The 18,578-nt window shown below is 35.1% G+C and overlaps 3 protein-coding genes across 6 annotated transcripts; 2 read left to right on the forward strand and 1 right to left on the reverse strand.

The window, feature by feature from the left end:
• Positions 1-1,684: 1,684 nt before the first annotated feature.
• LOC107006651 (protein trichome birefringence-like 31) lies at positions 1,685-3,325 on the forward strand. Of its 2 annotated transcripts, XM_015205168.2 has the most exons (6): positions 1,686-2,085; positions 2,162-2,333; positions 2,408-2,607; positions 2,707-2,853; positions 2,951-3,030; positions 3,128-3,300. In XM_015205168.2, the coding sequence occupies exons 1-6, from the start codon at positions 1,697-1,699 to the stop codon at positions 3,175-3,177; spliced, it is 1,038 nt and encodes a 345-aa protein (XP_015060654.2). In that variant the 5' UTR covers positions 1,686-1,696; the 3' UTR covers positions 3,178-3,300. The 2 variants fall into 2 exon arrangements, with proteins under 2 accessions (XP_015060653.2, XP_015060654.2); XM_015205167.2 differs by having other exon boundaries at positions 1,685-2,085; positions 2,951-3,325.
• A 4,831-nt stretch (positions 3,326-8,156) lies between these two features.
• Positions 8,157-11,037, reverse strand: LOC107007283 (UBP1-associated protein 2C-like). The gene is made up of 2 exons (XM_015205841.2): positions 9,653-11,037; positions 8,157-8,544 (listed from the first exon to the last, which is right to left on the reverse strand). The coding sequence occupies exon 1, from the start codon at positions 10,974-10,976 to the stop codon at positions 9,654-9,656; it is 1,323 nt and encodes a 440-aa protein (XP_015061327.1). The 5' UTR covers positions 10,977-11,037; the 3' UTR covers positions 8,157-8,544; position 9,653.
• A 1,853-nt stretch (positions 11,038-12,890) lies between these two features.
• Positions 12,891-18,319, forward strand: LOC107007344 (stress response protein NST1). Of its 3 annotated transcripts, none has more exons than XM_015205931.2 (6): positions 12,891-12,997; positions 14,353-14,789; positions 14,868-14,920; positions 15,249-15,286; positions 16,722-17,151; positions 17,577-18,319. In XM_015205931.2, the coding sequence occupies exons 1-6, from the start codon at positions 12,972-12,974 to the stop codon at positions 17,820-17,822; spliced, it is 1,230 nt and encodes a 409-aa protein (XP_015061417.1). In that variant the 5' UTR covers positions 12,891-12,971; the 3' UTR covers positions 17,823-18,319. The 3 variants fall into 3 exon arrangements, with proteins under 3 accessions (XP_015061417.1, XP_015061418.1, XP_015061419.1); XM_015205932.2 differs by lacking the exon at positions 12,891-12,997 and adding an exon at positions 13,021-13,738; XM_015205933.2 differs by lacking the exon at positions 12,891-12,997 and adding an exon at positions 13,021-13,727.
• The last annotated feature ends 259 nt before the right edge of the window (positions 18,320-18,578 follow it).

The following is an 18,578-nucleotide window of genomic DNA, read 5'->3' on the forward strand; positions in this document are numbered from 1 at the left end:
GAGGCAAGCGGACTCAAAAGTTCAAATCTTAGGTCATTAAGTGTGATTTTGATTTAGGAGGCATGGAGCTTCGAAATACAACTTGTTTTTACTTAATTTCTTCGTCGACTTTTTACTTGTCTACTATATTAAAGATATATATATATATTCTAAATTATGATACATAAACATGACTCTTAACTTGGCTTCAATTGGCAAAATGACCTTTAACTTTGGGTGTAGACACTTACATTTATATAAAATTCGACAAACAAACACATTCATCCGAAATGGTACCATACGTGACAATTTTGTATGCTACGTGTCTACTTATTCAATTTTATATAAGTTTAAGTTTCTACTTGTGCACACTCAAAGTTGGAGGGTGTAGTTATCCGTTAAAGTCAAGTTAAGGTTTATGTTTATGTTTATGTATTATGTCTATTCTTAAATACTATTCATTTTTCAATATTGATAGTTTATTTTACTTTATCATTTTACCTATTTTATCAAGATGAGAAATAACTTACCTCCATATAATACATGAATATGCCCTTTAACTTTTCTTGTGCATAAATCGACACACTTGCCCTATTTGGCATTTAACATGTCATTTTTTATCCTACGTAATATCTTACGTGTATTAATTCTTTACTACTTAAATGTGTTTTATAGTGATGATCAATGGCATTTAAATAAGAACAGATATCGTGGTTATATATTATCTCTTCAACAAGTCCAGTTATGAGCATAATTGTCCTGTAGTTTCGATAGAGAAAAGAATCTATGAGTTATGAGTAGCTTATCTTATTTTAAGATTTCAAATCTCGCATTAAGGAGACTTACCTAGGGCGGGTGTTTGGTTCTTTGTTTCGTTTCGGTTTGATCAAATTTTGATTTAATTTTTTGGTATTCAATTTTAGAAAAGTGTGCATCATATTTTTACCAAACTAAAATTGGTGAGTTCGATTTTTTCTACTTCGATTCAGTTTAGTTCGATGTTTTAAATTCGATTTTTTGATATGAATAAAAATAAAGTGAAAATATGATAAAGTGTTAATAGTTTCATGTGCATAATAAAAAAAAGAGAAGATAAATATGCGACATTATTTTTGGTTTCTCCAATACATGAATGAATAAAGAAGAGTGCAAATATAAGGACTCAAAATGTATGAGAAGGTACATAAACAAAAGCTAACAAACGTTTGCTAGTTGCTACAATGAACAGAAGCTAATAAGCATTTGCTACAGCAATAGTTCCAGACTTAATTGTCATCATAATGTTATATCACTAAAACAAATTTTTGTCGTAAAAGGCTAGCGGAAGTAAAAAGTTTAAATGGGTCATGTAAATATTTTGACTAAAAGATGTATAAGTGTTATTAATTAAGCAATATAATTAAATATTTTTAAATTATTTAATAAAACTTCGATTCTTCGGTGCACCTTAGTTTCGAAATTCTTGCACTGAACTCCGAACCAAAAAGTCGAAGTTCCGAAAATAAAAAACTGACACCGAACCAAAGAGTCGAAATAATTCAATTCGATTCGATTGATTTTTCACTAACATATACCTATTTAAATATATATATATATATATATATATATATTTAAGGCTCTTGATGTACCTAACTCACTATATAACCATTCACCAACTAGTAGTTGCATTCAAACTATGCTTAAATTTCAAGGCATTTATTTCCTCCTATTTTACACTATGCTTAATCTTAATTCTACTCCCACCAATATGACAACCCAACCCCCACAAGATCGTAAAATCTTTTTCCTTTTTCCTCTTGCGTTAATCTCTCTTCTTCTTCTTGGAACTCTTAGAATTTTACTTGACAACTTGAAAAATAACCAAATCCAAATTCTACGGCAAAATAAGTTTCTTAAAGTACCAATAAATGTTTCAGAAAATGAAATCATCGAAGAAAATTGCAATGTATTTGAAGGAAAATGGGTTTGGGACAATGTAACATATCCACTTTATAAAGAAGAAACTTGTCCTTATTTAGTTAAACAAGTTACTTGTCAAAGAAATGGAAGACCTGATTCTTTTTATCAGAATTGGAGATGGCAGCCTCATGGTTGCAACTTACCAAGGTAAAAGTTGAATTGATGAATATTAATCTTATATTTTTACTCGCGGATTGTGTTTGTAAAAATGTTTGTTGATCAGGTTCAATCCTTTGAAAATGCTGGAGATGTTGAGAGATAAAAGGATCATGTTTATCGGAGACTCTATACAGAGAGGCATGTTTGAGTCAATGGTTTGTCTTGTTCAATCAGTAATTGCGGATTTTGATCATTCCATTGAAAGAGTTCCTCCCAGAAAGATTTTCAGAATTGAGGTACCAATGGAATGTTCATTTCACTTGAACTTATGTGTACATAAATCTTCATCTTTGTTGTTTTTATGTTGTAGGAGTTTAACGCGTCGATTGAGTATTACTGGGCTCCTTTCATGGTTGAATCTATATCAGATCATGCAACTAATCATACTGTAATGAAGCGGCTAGTTAAGCTTGACTCTGTAGAAAAGCATCGCAAACTCTGGGAAGGAGTTGATGTTTTGGTTTTTGAAAGCTATGTGTGGTGGATGCATAAACCTTTCATTAATGCAACGTAACTATTCCATTGTGATACACTCTATCAAACGACCCCTGAGTTCATTACAGCAGAATGAGCTAATATTGTAGCTCATGATCTGTTCTGTTTCTGCAGATATGGTTCTACTGAAAACGTTCAAGAATATAATGTAACAACAGCATATAAACTGGCGTTGGAAACCTGGGGAAGATGGATAGAGTCGAATATCAATCCTCAAAGGCAAAAGGTTTTCTTCGCGACAATGTCCCCAACACATTTATGGTGAGAAAAAAAAACACTCATTACTCGACATCATCTCTCATATTTTACATGGTATCAGAGCAGGGATACGTGTTGACATCTCTATGTCATTTTGCAGGAACTGGGAATGGAAAGGTGGGATTGATGGGAACTGTTTTAACGAGACGCAGCCAATAGAAGGACCCTACTGGGGAACAGGTTCGAATCTTGAAATCATGTCGATTTTGAAAGGTGTAATTGAAAAACTGGAAGTTAATGTGCGTTTGCTGAATATTACTCAGTTGTCTGAGTACAGAAAAGATGGTCACACTTCAGTTTTTGGTGAAAGGAGAGGTAAACTATTGACTAAAGAAGAAAGATCAGAGCCAAAGACATATGCTGATTGTATTCATTGGTGCTTACCAGGAGTACCTGATACATGGAATCAGTTATTGTATGCAATTTTGCTGCAAGATTACCGTAATCATTGATTGAAAAAAATTGGTTTAGTAAATGATCTTTTTGTTTCTTACGATTCTTTTATTTTTAGATCTTTCGAAATAATAATAGAACAATTTGACGAGTCCGGAGCCTAAAGGATATAAAATATCAACAAAAATTCTAAAACGCTAAATAAAATTTTATATTAACCAAAACGGTAAAATCGCTGAAACAACAGCAATATCTTCCGCCGGAAACGCTACTACTGCAGCGATTTTGCAAAATCTGATTTTTTTTTTTAAAAAAAAAAATTAGGCAGCGATTTTCATTTAAAAAAAAGATTCATGAAAATCGACGACACACATCTTCATTTGAATTTTTTTCTAGCGGAGAAAATCGCTATTGTTTCAGCGACTTTGCCATTTTGATTAATATAAAATTTTATATACTGTTTTAAAATTTTTATCCATATTTTAGACCCTTTAGGCTTCCGGACACACAATTTGAGTAGTTCTCTAATGAAACTTAAAGCTAATTAAAAAGTGGGTACATAAACATAGCCCTTAACTTAGACGTTAGTTGGCAATTAGACCTTTAACTTTAACACTTAAACTTGTATAAAATTGAACAAATTTACATATTCACCCTACATGAAAAATTTATGTATTCATGACGTCCTACATTGTATCATGTCAACTTAAACATGTATGTCTACTTATTCAATTTTATACAAATTTAAGTGTCTACTTATGCACATTTAAAATTAAGGGTTATAGTAGTTAATTGACGCCAAGTTAAAATTCATATTTACATATTATATCACTCAACTTCAAAAGGATCATGGACATAAAAGGTTAGATTATGAGACATTAGAGAATAATTTAGTTCTATTAACAAAACAAGCAAAAAACATTAGAATTGAAATGAGATCAAACTACAATTTACCAATATCTTGGTACATCAAAGTAACATATAAGCTTAAGTAGGCTACATTTGGACCCTCAATGACTCTTAGCTACTACTATCATTCGATCTACAATTATGGAGAACATGATGTCCAATGATCAGAGCAATCGATTTTCGATTGATCTGTCTTTCTTCCAGTTTTTGATGCATAATAGTCTTGCAGTTGAGCTACTTACTGCGTGAAATCAATGCCGCGATAGGAGAAACTCGCGCACTGAAAAACTACACATCATAGAAAACAAACGGCTCCAAAACAAGCTAAACTTAGAAGAGGATTTCAGGGAAAAGCTTTCAAGAACGTGTAGCATTGTTTCGTTGAACAAAACTAATATCTACTGACATATAGTAGATTAAAAGAAATTCACCAACAGGTCTGACCACTTTCGACTTGCAAAATGTGGGTATGGCAGGAACAAAAATTTGATACTCAGTACAGCATGCAAGTAACAAACATTAACACCAGAAAAATGATCAATACCAAGTGCAGTCGACAGAAAGAATATCCAATACCGAGTACTGAAAACGTCGAGATTACTCACCCAATACAAGATTTTCCTTCACATACACGAGTCAATGACCCTTTGAATGAGAAGACTACTGTGATGAATATAATTAGCAAATGATGCACTGTATCTACGTACATACTAAACCACACACCACAGCAATTAAAATCCCATACAACTCTTGATGATATAAACCAAAACATTGACAAGGGTAGGTGAAAGCCAGAGACAGCCAATTTTGGGAAAACACATAAAAAGTTCACAACAAAAGCTGGATGGACTTTGAGATAAGGTCTGATTATTTCACCTTATATAAACCGAAATCGCTAAAAACAACGTACCAAGTGGAGTCCGAGAAGGGTAGAGCGTACGCACAACTTACCCAGAAACCGCAAATGAACTTATGAAATTAGGTATTCGACAAACAATCAGTAATAGTATAGCATCCACATTTTCAATGTTAGGGAACACCTATAGTTATAACTGCACACAATAGATGCATCTGACAAATAATTTTCACCTAAAAAAGGGAGAATTATGAAAGACAATCTAAAACAAGTTATAATGGCAACTTGAGACAAACTCATGACAATGTAAAATCTTTAGTAGTGGCACGTCTCAGTGCAAATTTATACCAATCCAGCGTGGACAATAACTCACTCGCAAACAAGTTGGGGACCATTCATATAAAAATTGAAATTCAAAATTATTTAGAAATACTCAATATCCCAATATGCAGATTTAATCAAATATCACCATTTCTCACACCTACAAATAATGATAAGAGGGTTTCAACTTATCAACCAAGAAACACTTCCATTTCAATATGCATGTAAGTTCAATACAAAATCACCAATTTTCACATCTTCAAAAGACAAGGAAAACTAGTATCTGGGAGAGAGAGTGAGAAACTAAGCTAATCACCATCTTATCCCAATTTCCACCCACTCTAACTGTGTCAGTCTACTAAATGCAAAGTAGAGTACTACATGTCAAAATTATATAAAACAAACCTGCAAAAGCAAGATGAGATGATCTGTAGTGGGTGTGAATAAATTAAAACTGTAGTTTGAAGCAAATTTACTAACGAATTTAAGACTTCCTTCACTTGGTCCTTCCCATGCTACCATTCCTCGGAATTTTTTTTTTTTTTTGAAAAGCAACAAAAGGACAGGTTTGACTCCTACGACCTAAATTCTTGAGATTCAGCCTAAAGATGAAAAAAACTAGATATATTCAACCGCAAGATGTGATAAACAACATCCAATTGTAGAACCACTCATAAGAGCTCTTCCCAGAGTTCTATATCATCCCCAACATCTCTTTGATCCTTTGAGCAAGAGCCCATTCCACACAAGACTATGAATCATTATGCCTCTTTTCATCTCTGTTCAACTATATTCATACGAGGCACTAACACATCTTTATATGTTTTGGCCACAGTTGTTTTTGTTCAAAAGAAGAACGTCTGGCAACTCTTTTAGCTTGAGATCTTGTTAATAGGCTTCTTGGAGCTTCCAAAGCTTCATCCTTGTCCTTAATTAGAGTTGTGCTCCCTAGAATGCTATCACTCTCTTCAAATCGTAGGGTTACTTTTAGGTGGTTAAAGAAGGCGAGGAAGTCTTGTCTTATCATTGTTCTTTGTCACTCTAAAAAAGGTTGGGGATCTATAATCTAATGCTTGCAATCATTCTCTACCAAGGGCTAATTGTTATTATGAATGTTTGTCTTGAAATTCTAGATCACTTCTTGAATTGTTTGAACCATTACTTAATTCAAGAAACACATCCTTGAATTGGTTCTTACTTTATTTTCAGTTCTTTTTCATTTTTAAATTTTAGTTCAAGTTTCGGCAATTTCTTTGAAATTCTTAATTTTCTTTATCAAGTTCTTCAGGTCCTATTGTGATTGTTATAAGATCTGACATACACTCAGCTACATTTTCAAAGGATTCAAACAACATAGATTGACAGACTAGGATACCTTAAAAAATTGAAGGATGGAGGAATGACTCTACACATTATTTGCTTAGCTTGCAGTGTGGAAACCATCCTTACAACGGAGAAATTTGAGAAAAAGGAAAAATAACTCATGTTTTCTTTTGATTATAAGCTAAATAATTTTAAGGAGAATTTAATATATACAAACCATATACCAAAAGAAGAGAGCCTACACTAGAATATTATGTTGTGCTAGCCCATGTTATATATGCCAAGGGTCAAGAGAGGTTAGGGTGGTCACATGTTAGGATAGGAGGTTAGACAGTCCATTGGGCATTGTCTCGCTTATGCCTCTTTACTATTAGAAGTACCATTAGTAATATTACTCATGACTTGTGTAATTTCTTTGTCCTTTCAGTTTGGTTATGAATAGTTGATTTTTTACACTTCTATTATGTAGCTTGTTATGACTATTGTTCAGGATGATTTGTCAGGTTGTCTTAAGTTTTTTGTCATGATTGTCTTCATTTACGTTATTTTTCCATATTCTACTTTGGATTATTTTCTTGAGTAGAGGGTCTGACGGAAACAACCTCTCTACCTCTAAGGTAATGGTAAGTTTTGTGTACATTCTACCCTCCCCAATCCCTTACTTTGTGGAGTTGCATTGGGTTTGTTGTTGTTGTACTGTCAGATAGAACAGTATGAATCTTTTTGGAATTCATGGGTGATACCAGGAGAATTGGTGGGAAAATGTCAATTTCACTTTAAGCTGGACTATAGGAAGAAAAAGGAAAAGTAACAATTGGAACATGGCTCCTCTAGCACTCAGGTATCCTGTTCTAAGAGAGCAATCAGAAAACCTTATAAAAGGATTAAAAACTCACTTGCACATATTAGATGATCGTGTTATATTGCAATGACAATTAAAATATCATCTTTTTCAACTCATGGAGTTCCAAAAATAATCCAGTACTTACAGATTACAAGCGTGATCAGTAAGTAATTGTACTTTTGTATGAACTTCTCCATTTTGTATGTTGCTTATATACAAGTGAAGCCCTCATTTACATTTTAATTCAATAACAAAGTCACATTACCAAAAAAAAATCACTTTCAATAATAGATGTATCCTAAATAAAAGTTATCTTCAGCAAGATTGCACCAAAAATCAACTTTAGACAGGTCTTGTAGCTTGACTTCTATAAGCCATCACAACACAGAAAAGGGTTATTCACATCCTCAAATACCCAAGCAACCAACAAGTGAAATACATTTTAGCCAACCACACCTTTGGCAAACTCTAATAATATGCAAAATGAGGGAATCAGATAGCACTCCCATCCAGTTCACAAACTCATTCTTCCAAATCGTCCTCTCAAATCTCAAAGATAATTGACGAACATATATTGAACAACCACGCAGACAATTGGGCACACATAAAAGTAATGCTTCATCATCATCCAAAAGAATGAAGTAGTTGGCAAAAGAAAAAGGCACAAAAGAAGAAGAATTCTAGATTCAGATAATTTAAATGTAAAGAAACGGAGGTCTTCCAAATACCATAAGGAACTAATTTCAGCAACTTCAACAGCAATCTAAAAGTTGTTCCAATACAGCAGATCGTTTCTAAGGCTCAAAAGCATACGAAACATTACTATATTTATATCCAAACACAAACTCCAACTAGAACTCCAAAAAGCACAAGGTCTCCTGAAGAAAGTAACCGCTTGACTACCACAATGTAGAAGTAGAAGGACATCAGTAAAGGGTGCAAATGCAGAAGCCAAAGTAGATAGCAATCAAAATCATCAAACCAGACTTAAAAACATCTGCATTCATCCAGAACCACTAAAAGCAGCTGCACCAAGCTGTCAAAACACCTGAATCAAACATCCATTCACAACTCAATAGATCATTCTACATCCGGAAACAATACAAATCTTCAAGTGAATTCAAAAGAAAGGAACATAACAGTAGTTAAAACCTTTACAGCAATGCAGAAGGACAGTACAAAAACAGAGAAAATCAATCTAATCATCCGGGATTAAGAACAATCCATCAAAAGACAGACAACATCAATCAACACAATCACTATCTGTAAGAAGAACAACAAAATCAATCTAATCAAGCTTGAATTGATAACAACGCATTGAAAGATACGGTGACAGACAATCATCACAACCAAAATCTAATCAATCGAGATAACTGAAGCGGAGACGGAGATAAAATAAAGAGATGATCTTGGACAATATCCCATTGCTTGGATTCTTGGTTGTTGTTTTCCAAGCAAAATTTCAAGGTAACAAAAGAAAATAAAGTAACATTCAGGGCACATAAATAACACAAAAATAAAGAAAGGGAAAAGACAAATAAACTTTCATTTACAAAGCTTGTTCAATGATGTATGTTACTTTACCTAATGCAAAATGTCACTCTAAAATCTACATACATTGATTAAGACGCATTCAACAAATTTCAAGAACACAAAAAGCCCAAATATATGTGAATCAACCATACTGCCAGAAAACAAATTCAATTAACTACATTAAGGGAACCTTTTTTAGAGGTTTTTGCCTTCCTCTAGTTTTTCTCCTTCTATCACACCTAGTCTTACCTAGTAAAGCTCATACCAGATCATAGAATCAGCAAGCACATTCCACCAACCAGATCATAGAATCAGCAAGCACATTCCACCAAAACTCATTAAAAATTAAGCCTACTTTACCAGCACGTCACAAAAATGTTTATCATTCCAATCAAGCCTACACACAACATTTTCAAGCAAGAATATTCTACAGACAACATTTTCAAGCAAGAATATTCTACAGGCAGAATCTAAAGCATACTGATGCCAAAAGAACACGGACTGACAACTAGAACAACTAACAGAAGTGACCAGAAGTCCAAGATCAACCAAATCTGAGAGCACCACAGAGCACCAACCACCAATAACAATAATCACCTGAAAATGGAGAGGAAGAAATTTACCTCAGTAATATGAATGCATCCCCTGGTACATACCCCCAGGTGCAACTCTAGGTGCAGCTGATGCCCCAGGGCCTTGGTTTTGTAGCCCGTGAGGTTGATGTAAAGGACCGTAATGAGAACCCTGTGGTGGATAATCTCCTGAGGGCATCCCGGCTGAGCTTGGGGGTAACCCATACATTGAAGATCCACGGCCAGCACCACCTAATGTACTACCAGCGCCAGGTAATCCACCAGCAGCACCTCCCACTGCCCCAGCACCGCCATAACCACTACCGGTCAACCCGCCATATCCAGCTGAACCAGCCCCACCATAATGAGACCCCCCACCATATGGACCACCAATCCCTGAACCGTACCCACCACCCACAGATTGGTTCCCATAAGATGAACCACCAGGACCACCCACACCGATACCATTTCCACTACCCAATGCCGAATTGGGACCATGTCCATGCACGCCATATGAAGAATGACCTGAAAATCCACCATAACCACTAGGCGCACCATATTGCCCAGGACCCATCGGATCACCATGTCCATCTGTTTGAACCTGAGATCCTCCTGGACCTCCTACACCAGGCTTTTTCTTCCCATCAATAGCCAGCTTACAGTTCAACTGATGCCCATCAATATTCTTAACAGGATCCACCAACGAAGACTGTGCTGCCTCCGCCGTCTTGTACACAAACAAAGCATACCCTTTTGACTTCCCAGTGGCCTTATCAAACCCTAATGGTCCTTCCTCTATCTCCCCATACATCAAAAAATGCTGTAAAATCCTCTCGGATTGCATATCATACGGCACATTAGATACATAAATCTTCCTCAATGACACATCCACTGGATTATTCGAACTCCCACCACCAGGGCCACCTTGAATCCCAGCTGAAGCAAGCTGAGTAACCGTAACTCGACCATCAATGTGTTTACTCGGTTGCTTTAACGCAAGTAAAGCTCCATCAACATGCTTAAACGTAACAAATCCATAACCTTTGCTCTTCCCAGTATTTTTATCAAGAATAACAACAGCTTCTTCTAACTCACCGAATGTCCCAAAAATTGACCTGATTTTTTCAGTCGTAGTTTCCCAGCCAAGCCCACGAACAAAAAGCTTTCTTTTAGTAGGGTCACGATCGACGATTTCTCGAACTTGATCAAGCACGTCGGGATGACGAACAACAGCATTTTGTAAGATTTCTACCATTTGTTCAGGTGTAACAGATTCAAGAATCTTCCGACCATCTTCGATTGAAAGCCTATTCGCAACAGGAACGTCAGTGCCGACGCCGTTATCCTCAAGCTTCCTCTTCTTCATCTGGTCCATTTTCTCAAGAACTCTACGGAACAATGGAGTTTAAAACCCTAAATCCCAATTCTCTGTGCAAGTGCAACCCTATATATTTGAGATGATATGGGTTCGGTTTTGGGCTTTTAAGATAGCCCAATGCTAACAACCAAATCTTCAAAAGATATATTCATGTATATCTCTCTGAGTCGTATTTACGAAATGATAAAATATGGTAAAAGTTATATTGAAAATTCGTTCATGTTAGAAATGGATGTATTGATTAGCATAAAAATATATGTAGATTGTTTAGTATTTTTGAATTCAAGTAAGTTTTAATAAAGTCATTGTTATAGTTACTGATGTATAAAGTCGAGTAGGTTTTTGATCCTCTGTTTGGTACTTTTGAATTTCAGAAATATTTAAGATGATAAATTAATATATCTCGAATCATATTTTTGAGATGATGAATATAGTAAAAAAGTTGTATTGAAATGGATATATTGGTTCACGGGAAAATGTATGTAAGAAAGTTGTTCATGTACAAGCAAGCTTCAATAATATCATTATTGCAGTAACAGATGTATGAGGTCGAATAGTTTCTTGATCCTCTGGTTTCTTAGTTTTTATTGAAATGGATATATTGGTTCACGGGAAAATGTATGTAAGAAAGTTATTCATGTACAAGCAAGCTTCAATAATATCATTATTGCAGTAACAGATGTATGAGGTCGAATAGTTTCTTCATCCTCTGGTTTCTTCTGAATCCAAAAATATATTCATGTATCTCTATTCATATTTCTAGGATGATAAAATATAGTAAAAGTTATATTGGTAATTACTTTTTGTTAGAAATGAATATATTGGTTCACACAAAGGTACATAGAATGTCAGAGAAAATTATTTATATTCAGAAAAAGTTTCAGTAGTATCATTGTTATTGTTACAAATGTATGAGGTCAAGTAACTTTTTGATCCGCTTGATAATTCTGAATCTAAAAGTACAGAAGAGGAGGAATGTTTATTGCTCAAATTGCAGTAGTAATTGTTATCTGTATGGTAGTGGATCAGGATATGCAACGAGCAAAAGTCATGATAAAAGGTTTGGATCTCAAAAAAGATGCAACATTAGGAGCTATTCGTCCAAGTGATTTTCATTCTTTTTGCTTCAAATCGAACATATAGTCTGAGTTGAAAATGGAAGGTATTTATCTTTTGAAATCCTCTCTTGTCAACTTTTGGATGATTATGAGGATTGACAAAAGCAGGCCGAAGAGATATTAGAGAAATGTATTAAGACAAGATATAATGCAGCTTAGATTATCGAGGACAAAATCTTAGATAGGCATGTGAAGGACATGTATAACAGGAGAAAGTTAACATGTAGTATAATGTGAAATATTTTACTTGTTATATAAGTGTAGCTCTTGCTCTTTTATATTTATTAATATTACTTATTAGTGTTTTGTCGGTAACTAGTTTTATTGTTTATTATTGTATCTGATATTCTATCCTAATATGTTGTTGATTGGGTTATTTTGTTGTTGTTGTTTTCGTTTTATTCTGGTCGACCTTATAATATTTCATTGTTACCTGCTGAATTTGTTTCAACGTCTCTTGCTACTTTGTAAGTATATTTGTTGAGTCTTTTAGAAACAGTTCTCTATCTTCACAAGATTGTAATAAGGTGTGCGTACATTCTAATCTGCTCAGACCTCACTTGTAAAATTTCATTACTGCACTTGGAAAATGTTTGGGCATATTTTTTTAAAAATATTTATTTTATTTCAAAATCAATTTCAAATGAGATTATTTTATGAAAATAAAAAATTAAAGTTATTATAAAAACATAATATATATTTTTTTTAAAAAAGGTTTTAATTATCCAATATTATTTTTCAAATGAAGTGAAATAATATTTCGAAAAAAGGTAAATAATATTCATTGGTTGCATTCATTTTATACCTAGGCTAAATTACATAATTGTGGGAAACAAAATAATAAAGAGAAGCAGTTATCTGAAACGTATGGTTGATGCGTCTCTCAATCTTCTTCTCCATGTAAGCTCTTACTCGAAAAATCTGATTGCAATTCAGAAACCCCATTTACTTAATTCGAACAAAGATTAAAGCTTTCTGTTTTTTTTTTTTTAGCTTTTAAAGAAGTGGCCTTGAATGTTTCTATTTGTTTTTGCTAGATATGAAGTCAAATTTCTAATCTTGTTGTTATGCATTTATTGAGCTTCTTATATAGAGGCGGAGCTATGGTTTTTGAGTTTATGGGTAGTGAGTTCTAAAAAGAAGAAGCTTATTGAGTGATTTTTTAAACATAAACTCAAGATTTGAGCCGAAACTAGCAGTTAGAGTTCACAAAATTTGAGCAATATGACCATATTGAGGCAGCTTAGCCCCTATTTATGAAATGTATAGGAAATTCCTTGACCACCCTGAAACTGATTGTTAAGGGATATGCATGACATTGGGTGTATGGGGTGGTGATTTGGGTTAAGATGATTGTTGATATTTGCCAAGCTATCTTTTTGATGAATTGGGTGACTTGTACTTTGGTCCTTCTGGTGAGAAATTCCCAAATGTTTAGTACTACTTTAAATGAAGTTCATAAAGTAGCTCTGTTAAAAATTTGTAAAATGAAAGCTACCACAAGTCCTGTTCAAGAACTGAGGTAGACATGCACTTTGATATTTTCCAGTTAGACTTGTAATACAAATTACAAAATATGTTTTCTCGTTGAGCCGAGGGTCTATTGGAAACAACTTCTCTATCTTCCAAGGTAAGGGTAAGGTATGTGTACACATTATGCCCCCAGACTCCATTTGTGGGATACACTCGTCATGTTGTTGCTTGGGTTTGTAATACAATTTTGTCATTTTTGCAGTTATCACTTTTTGATTTAGTTTCTATATCTGAAGTTCTGAGCCAACTTTTGTAGTCTCATTGTTTCTCCTCTCCTCTCCTTCTCTTATTTTTTTACTTTCTTTGGTTTTGTCTTGGAAGTCAAAACCATTATGAATCACATCCTGACTTTTCACTTGAGTTCTACTTAAGCTTTACTCTAAATGTTAAGGTCTTCTTTAGTTTTAGCGATTATCGTTCAACTGATTACTCAGTTTCTGGTTTGGTATTCTGTTCTACTTTTCGCGCAAAAAAGTAAGACAACTCATGTGTAGCATAGCTTTTTGGGGTAGACATCGAACAAACCTCTGGCACAACAATTTGTACTAAGAGCAGTGTCATGTTGCCTTGATGGAAATAACTGTTGTTTAGCAAGAAATGAGCAATGGATGTATTGCTTTTGGCTGCATACTAGGAGGCTTGACTTTGGATTGCATGTATTTTAATTAGTGTTATTTATCAAATGGATGCAGCTCTGATCTGTATATTTGTTCATTCCTCAGGAAATTATCTCCTTCTCACCTTCCTATCAATACCATACATAGCACTTTTCTCTCCCCAACTTCAGTCTGTGCGGCTGAGTGTATACGAAGTAGGCTGAGCATATTAAAGTTAATCTGTCATGCATCTATGGTTCAGAAATATTCCCTATCAGGCTTTGCTGTTTCATCCGAAGGAGAAGGCTCATATAAACTGCTGTATGCCAGAAATGGCTCGGCAGAGATGTTGCAGCTAATGAGATGTAATGCAAGAAACCAAAGTGCTAATGTGTCCGAGGGGCAAGTTTTAACTGATGACTTTCAAGAAGAGGACTATTCCAACAAGGACAAGGATTTTAACAGCAAGGATGGTAAGGAAAAGGAAGTAGACAGAAGAAGAAAGATTGGATTAGCAAACAGAGGAAAAGTGCCATGGAACAAAGGCAGAAAACATAGTCCAGGTAGCCTTTATATGGATGGTGATATGTTAATTATACGACATATATCTGTGTAGTTTAACTATTTGCAGTACCTTGCAGAGACTCGTGAGAAGATCAGACAGAGAACCAAAGAAGCTTTGAGTGATCCCAAGGTGAAGTCATGTAAGAATCAATTGTACGAAGTCCTTCATGTTGCGTTTACTTTTAAAATAGATATGAAGCATGTGCTGTTGTTTGATAAAGAAAGTTTGTTTAGTTCACAATTTTTTAAAATGTCCAATTGTTCATACTTTTGGTTTTGCTTTGAAGTTTTGACTTGCACATGAAAGACCACAATCCACTGCTCTCTTTCCTTTGTTTTCCCTCAAAGCATTCCTTCTGACTAATAGGAACTTACAATTGTAGCATGATAATGTACTGACCACTCTGGTACATATATATCATTCTCTTTCTCCTAAAATATATTTTATCTTATTTCAGGTAAGACAAAAGATGTCTGAATGTCCACGCTCTCTTAGGTACTTTCCCTCTCGTCTTTATTATGCTATATTTTGAAGTTGTATGCAATTATACAGCTATACGTCATTGCGTGTTGATAAGATATTCACATCTGCTATGTCTACGAGCGCTCTGAAAAGCTTAGGATTTTGGTATGTGTAATGAGAGTTCTGGCCCAAAGTATGACATCATGTTCTAACACTCATTCACTAGCTTCGTTAAGTGCAAGAGTTAGCTTGGTTGTATGAGAACTTTAATTTTAGGATTTGGGACAATCTCGAGGAATTGTTACAGACGAGTAGGGGACACCTAACTTAAGTCAGCAAGAATGTGTTTGTATATGTCTGTGGTACGTGTCAGGTTTTTGGTAGACTGATTCTCTATCGATCTGTCTAAGTTCAAGCTAAAGATTCTGTTGAGAAGAAAGTACTACATCATAGAGAAGGGAATACCCTTGGCATAGAGAGATAACAAAGAAAGCGCTATGTTAAGCAAAAATATTTTGCTTAAAGTTCCAACTGCTAGCTCCCAGTTCTTCTTGCTTTGTATGTGCTTCTGGCTAGCCACAATTATTTTCGCTGATGAGATATCTATTTAAGCGATTTCAGCTGATTACAGAGCTTTGTAACCTCCTCTTACTGTCTTTATTTATTTATTTTTGGATGGAGCACCTCCTCTTTGTGTCATTTCTGACCAGAATAACTAAATAGTGGTTCACTGTCGCAATCTGAATAAATCATACTAACCCATCTGTCAAACATCAGGTTATAAAAAAAAAATTAGTTTTCTCATTGTGAAACGTTAATTTACTAGAATGTATCAACAAAATCATTGCCACCATAAGTTATCTTCCAAAGGAAAGAGGGGTCACAAGGAACAAATCAGGCTGAAATGTTGTCCACATGATTTTGCAAAGAGGAATATCAAGATATAAGAGCTTTAAAAGCTCCCTCTAAGTCGAGGCAAATTTTCAGCAGACCTTCACCCTGTTTCAAACTGTGCGCACAACCAGTCATAATTGATCAGCAAGAAGAACCTGCTCCTGCTAAGCCGCACATAAACTGCTAAGTTTGTGAGCTTTAGATATTTACTTTCATGATTTACTGTTCATCCTATGCATAGGTTGTGTATTGATATCTAAAATCAATCCAAACGATAGTTCTGCTCCCTTTTTAAATTTGTTTTTAGAACTTTAATCACTGGTTTGAAACTTTAGAAGTTATTCAGTAGAGGATGCATACTAGTAGTGTGTGGTGTCTTGACCTTCGGTGCTAACCTTTGTGATCACTAGGAAGTTGCAAGTATAGCCAGAAGTCTCTCTTTACTCTGTTATTGAATGATAAAAATTGTTTGAATCACTCTAACTGCAGCATGAATAGTTCACCACAAAGAATAACTTGCAAAATAGACCTGTTCCATTTAAATTTGGAAGTTCATAATAACTCTCTTTTGCAGCAATCAGACCAAGTTACGAATACGCGCATCTCTCAGAAAGCTCTGGGGTGAAAGATTAAAATGGAAAAGGTCAAGGGAGAAATTTTTTCAGTCATGGGCTGAAAGCGTTGCAAATGCTGCTAAGGTAGGTGGGAGCGACCAAGAAGAATTAGAATGGGACAGCTACGACAAGATCAAAAGAGAGATAGCTCTTGAACGACTTCAATTGGCTGCAGAAAAGGCTAAGGCAAAAGAAATCACACGCATACGAGCTGAGAGAGCAGCACAGAGAAAGACGGAAAGGATGCAGAGACTTGCTCAAAGGAGAAAAGAACGAGAAGAAAAGCAAAAAGTTGAAGGAAAAACGAAGAGACCAAGAAGACGGTCAAAGCAAGAGAAAGAAGAGTTAGCTGTTGCTGAAGAATTGAAACTCAAGGCGAAATTAGTGAAGGTCAGAACTAAACAAAACCTTGCTTGAACACTGAGTAAAATATGCATGGGTTGTATTTGGCACTCTCACCTAGATGATCCCATAGATCAATTTCTATTCCTTTGGCCATTCCAAGAAAATGCTGTAGCTACTAAAATGAAGTCACATATTATAGTCTCTCCAACATCAAAATTTCTACTTTTTGCTCAATTCCCTCTGGAAAAAGGAAACACAACTGCTGTACAAGTTAGCACCGAACTATAAAATATTCCAAAATGAATTCCAGATGTGGATGCGGCTAAAAAGTTGTCATTTTGGTGCATTATTTGTGTTCTATAAGTGATGCCATATCCTCTATATTCACAGTTCTTCTGTGATTAGAATGTTGTCATCTTGGTGCCTTCTTTTTTGTGTTATTACTGATGCGATATCCTGTGTGCTCACAGATTCAGAAGAAAAAGTCCACACTTAGCCATGTTTGTAGAGAACATCGACGAGCTTGGGAGAAACTCGATGTAGCATTCATAAAGAGACCTCAAGTACAAAAAACAGTTTCTCTTGCAGACCAGATTCGTGCTGCCAAGAAGAGAACAATGGATGTGAATGAAAAAGCCTTTGGTATTACATCCTCCAACTCTCAATCTATTGAAGTATCTGCAGAGGCTAAATTCATCACAGTGGAAACAAAATGACAGAACTCCAATCATTTCGCTACTTGCATTGGCATATGAGAATGTCTGGACAACTTTGCCTCCGTCTTCTTTGGGAGCTTTGTGTCCTTGGCCATCACTCATATGATGGAGAAACCGCATGTTAGAATTTTCAATTTCAGGAATACCATAAGCTACCTGTAGAAAAAGAAATGGGGAAAGGAAAAAAGCAGCTTGTGATATTCAAGTTATGCAAAAAAAAAAAATGGATTGTCAACCATCTGTCTGTAGTCACATTTGCTGATGAATTAGTTCAGGTTGAAACTAGCTCATTTCAGTGTTACATTCAGCAGTTTTTCGTTGTTTATCAACCTGCCCATATGAAAAATATTGTTGCTCGATGATGCCAAAAGAGGGAAGATTGACTTGTATTTGACTTGAGAATATGCGACATGATGATCATTGATGAGGAAAAAACCTGGTTCTCTAAACTACTTACCCTGGAACAATTTCTAAAAGAATCAATTTTTTATTCTAACTTACAGATTTGCCAGCAAATATAATGTGGTTCCAGATATTGTTTGCCTAGTTAGTGATTGAAAATATAATTTTCCTGCTTCTCCACTTTCGAAAATATAATGTGTAGCATTAGTTCTGCAAACTCAAGACCATCTTGAACCAACCAACTTCTGCTCAAACATGTCATTTGCCAACCCTACCAACTACAGTGGCTAATACTTTCACTGCACAAATGTATTGTGCAATTCAAGCTAAAGCGATGCCATTGCAGGCTAAAAA

This window comes from Solanum pennellii, chromosome 12 (genome assembly GCF_001406875.1).
Source record: "Solanum pennellii chromosome 12, SPENNV200".
NCBI lineage: Eukaryota > Viridiplantae > Streptophyta > Magnoliopsida > Solanales > Solanaceae > Solanum > Solanum pennellii.

Coding starts and splice junctions, on each gene's coding strand:
- LOC107007344 (XM_015205931.2), top strand. CDS start 12,972: ATGCGTCTCTCAATCTTCTTCTCCAT. Junction 14,921..15,248: donor AAGCTTTGAGTGATCCCAAG/GTGAAGTCATGT, acceptor ATCTTATTTCAG/GTAAGACAAAAGATGTCTGA. Junction 17,152..17,576: donor TCAAGGCGAAATTAGTGAAG/GTCAGAACTAAA, acceptor GTGTGCTCACAG/ATTCAGAAGAAAAAGTCCAC.
- LOC107006651 (XM_015205167.2), top strand. CDS start 1,697: ATGCTTAATCTTAATTCTACTCCCACCAATATGACAACCCAACCCCCA. Junction 2,334..2,407: donor GAAAGATTTTCAGAATTGAG/GTACCAATGGAA, acceptor TTTATGTTGTAG/GAGTTTAACGCGTCGATTGA. Junction 2,854..2,950: donor ATGTCCCCAACACATTTATG/GTGAGAAAAAAA, acceptor GTCATTTTGCAG/GAACTGGGAATGGAAAGGTG.
- LOC107007283 (XM_015205841.2), bottom strand. CDS start 10,976: ATGGACCAGATGAAGAAGAGGAAGCTTGAGGATAACGGCGTCGGCACT.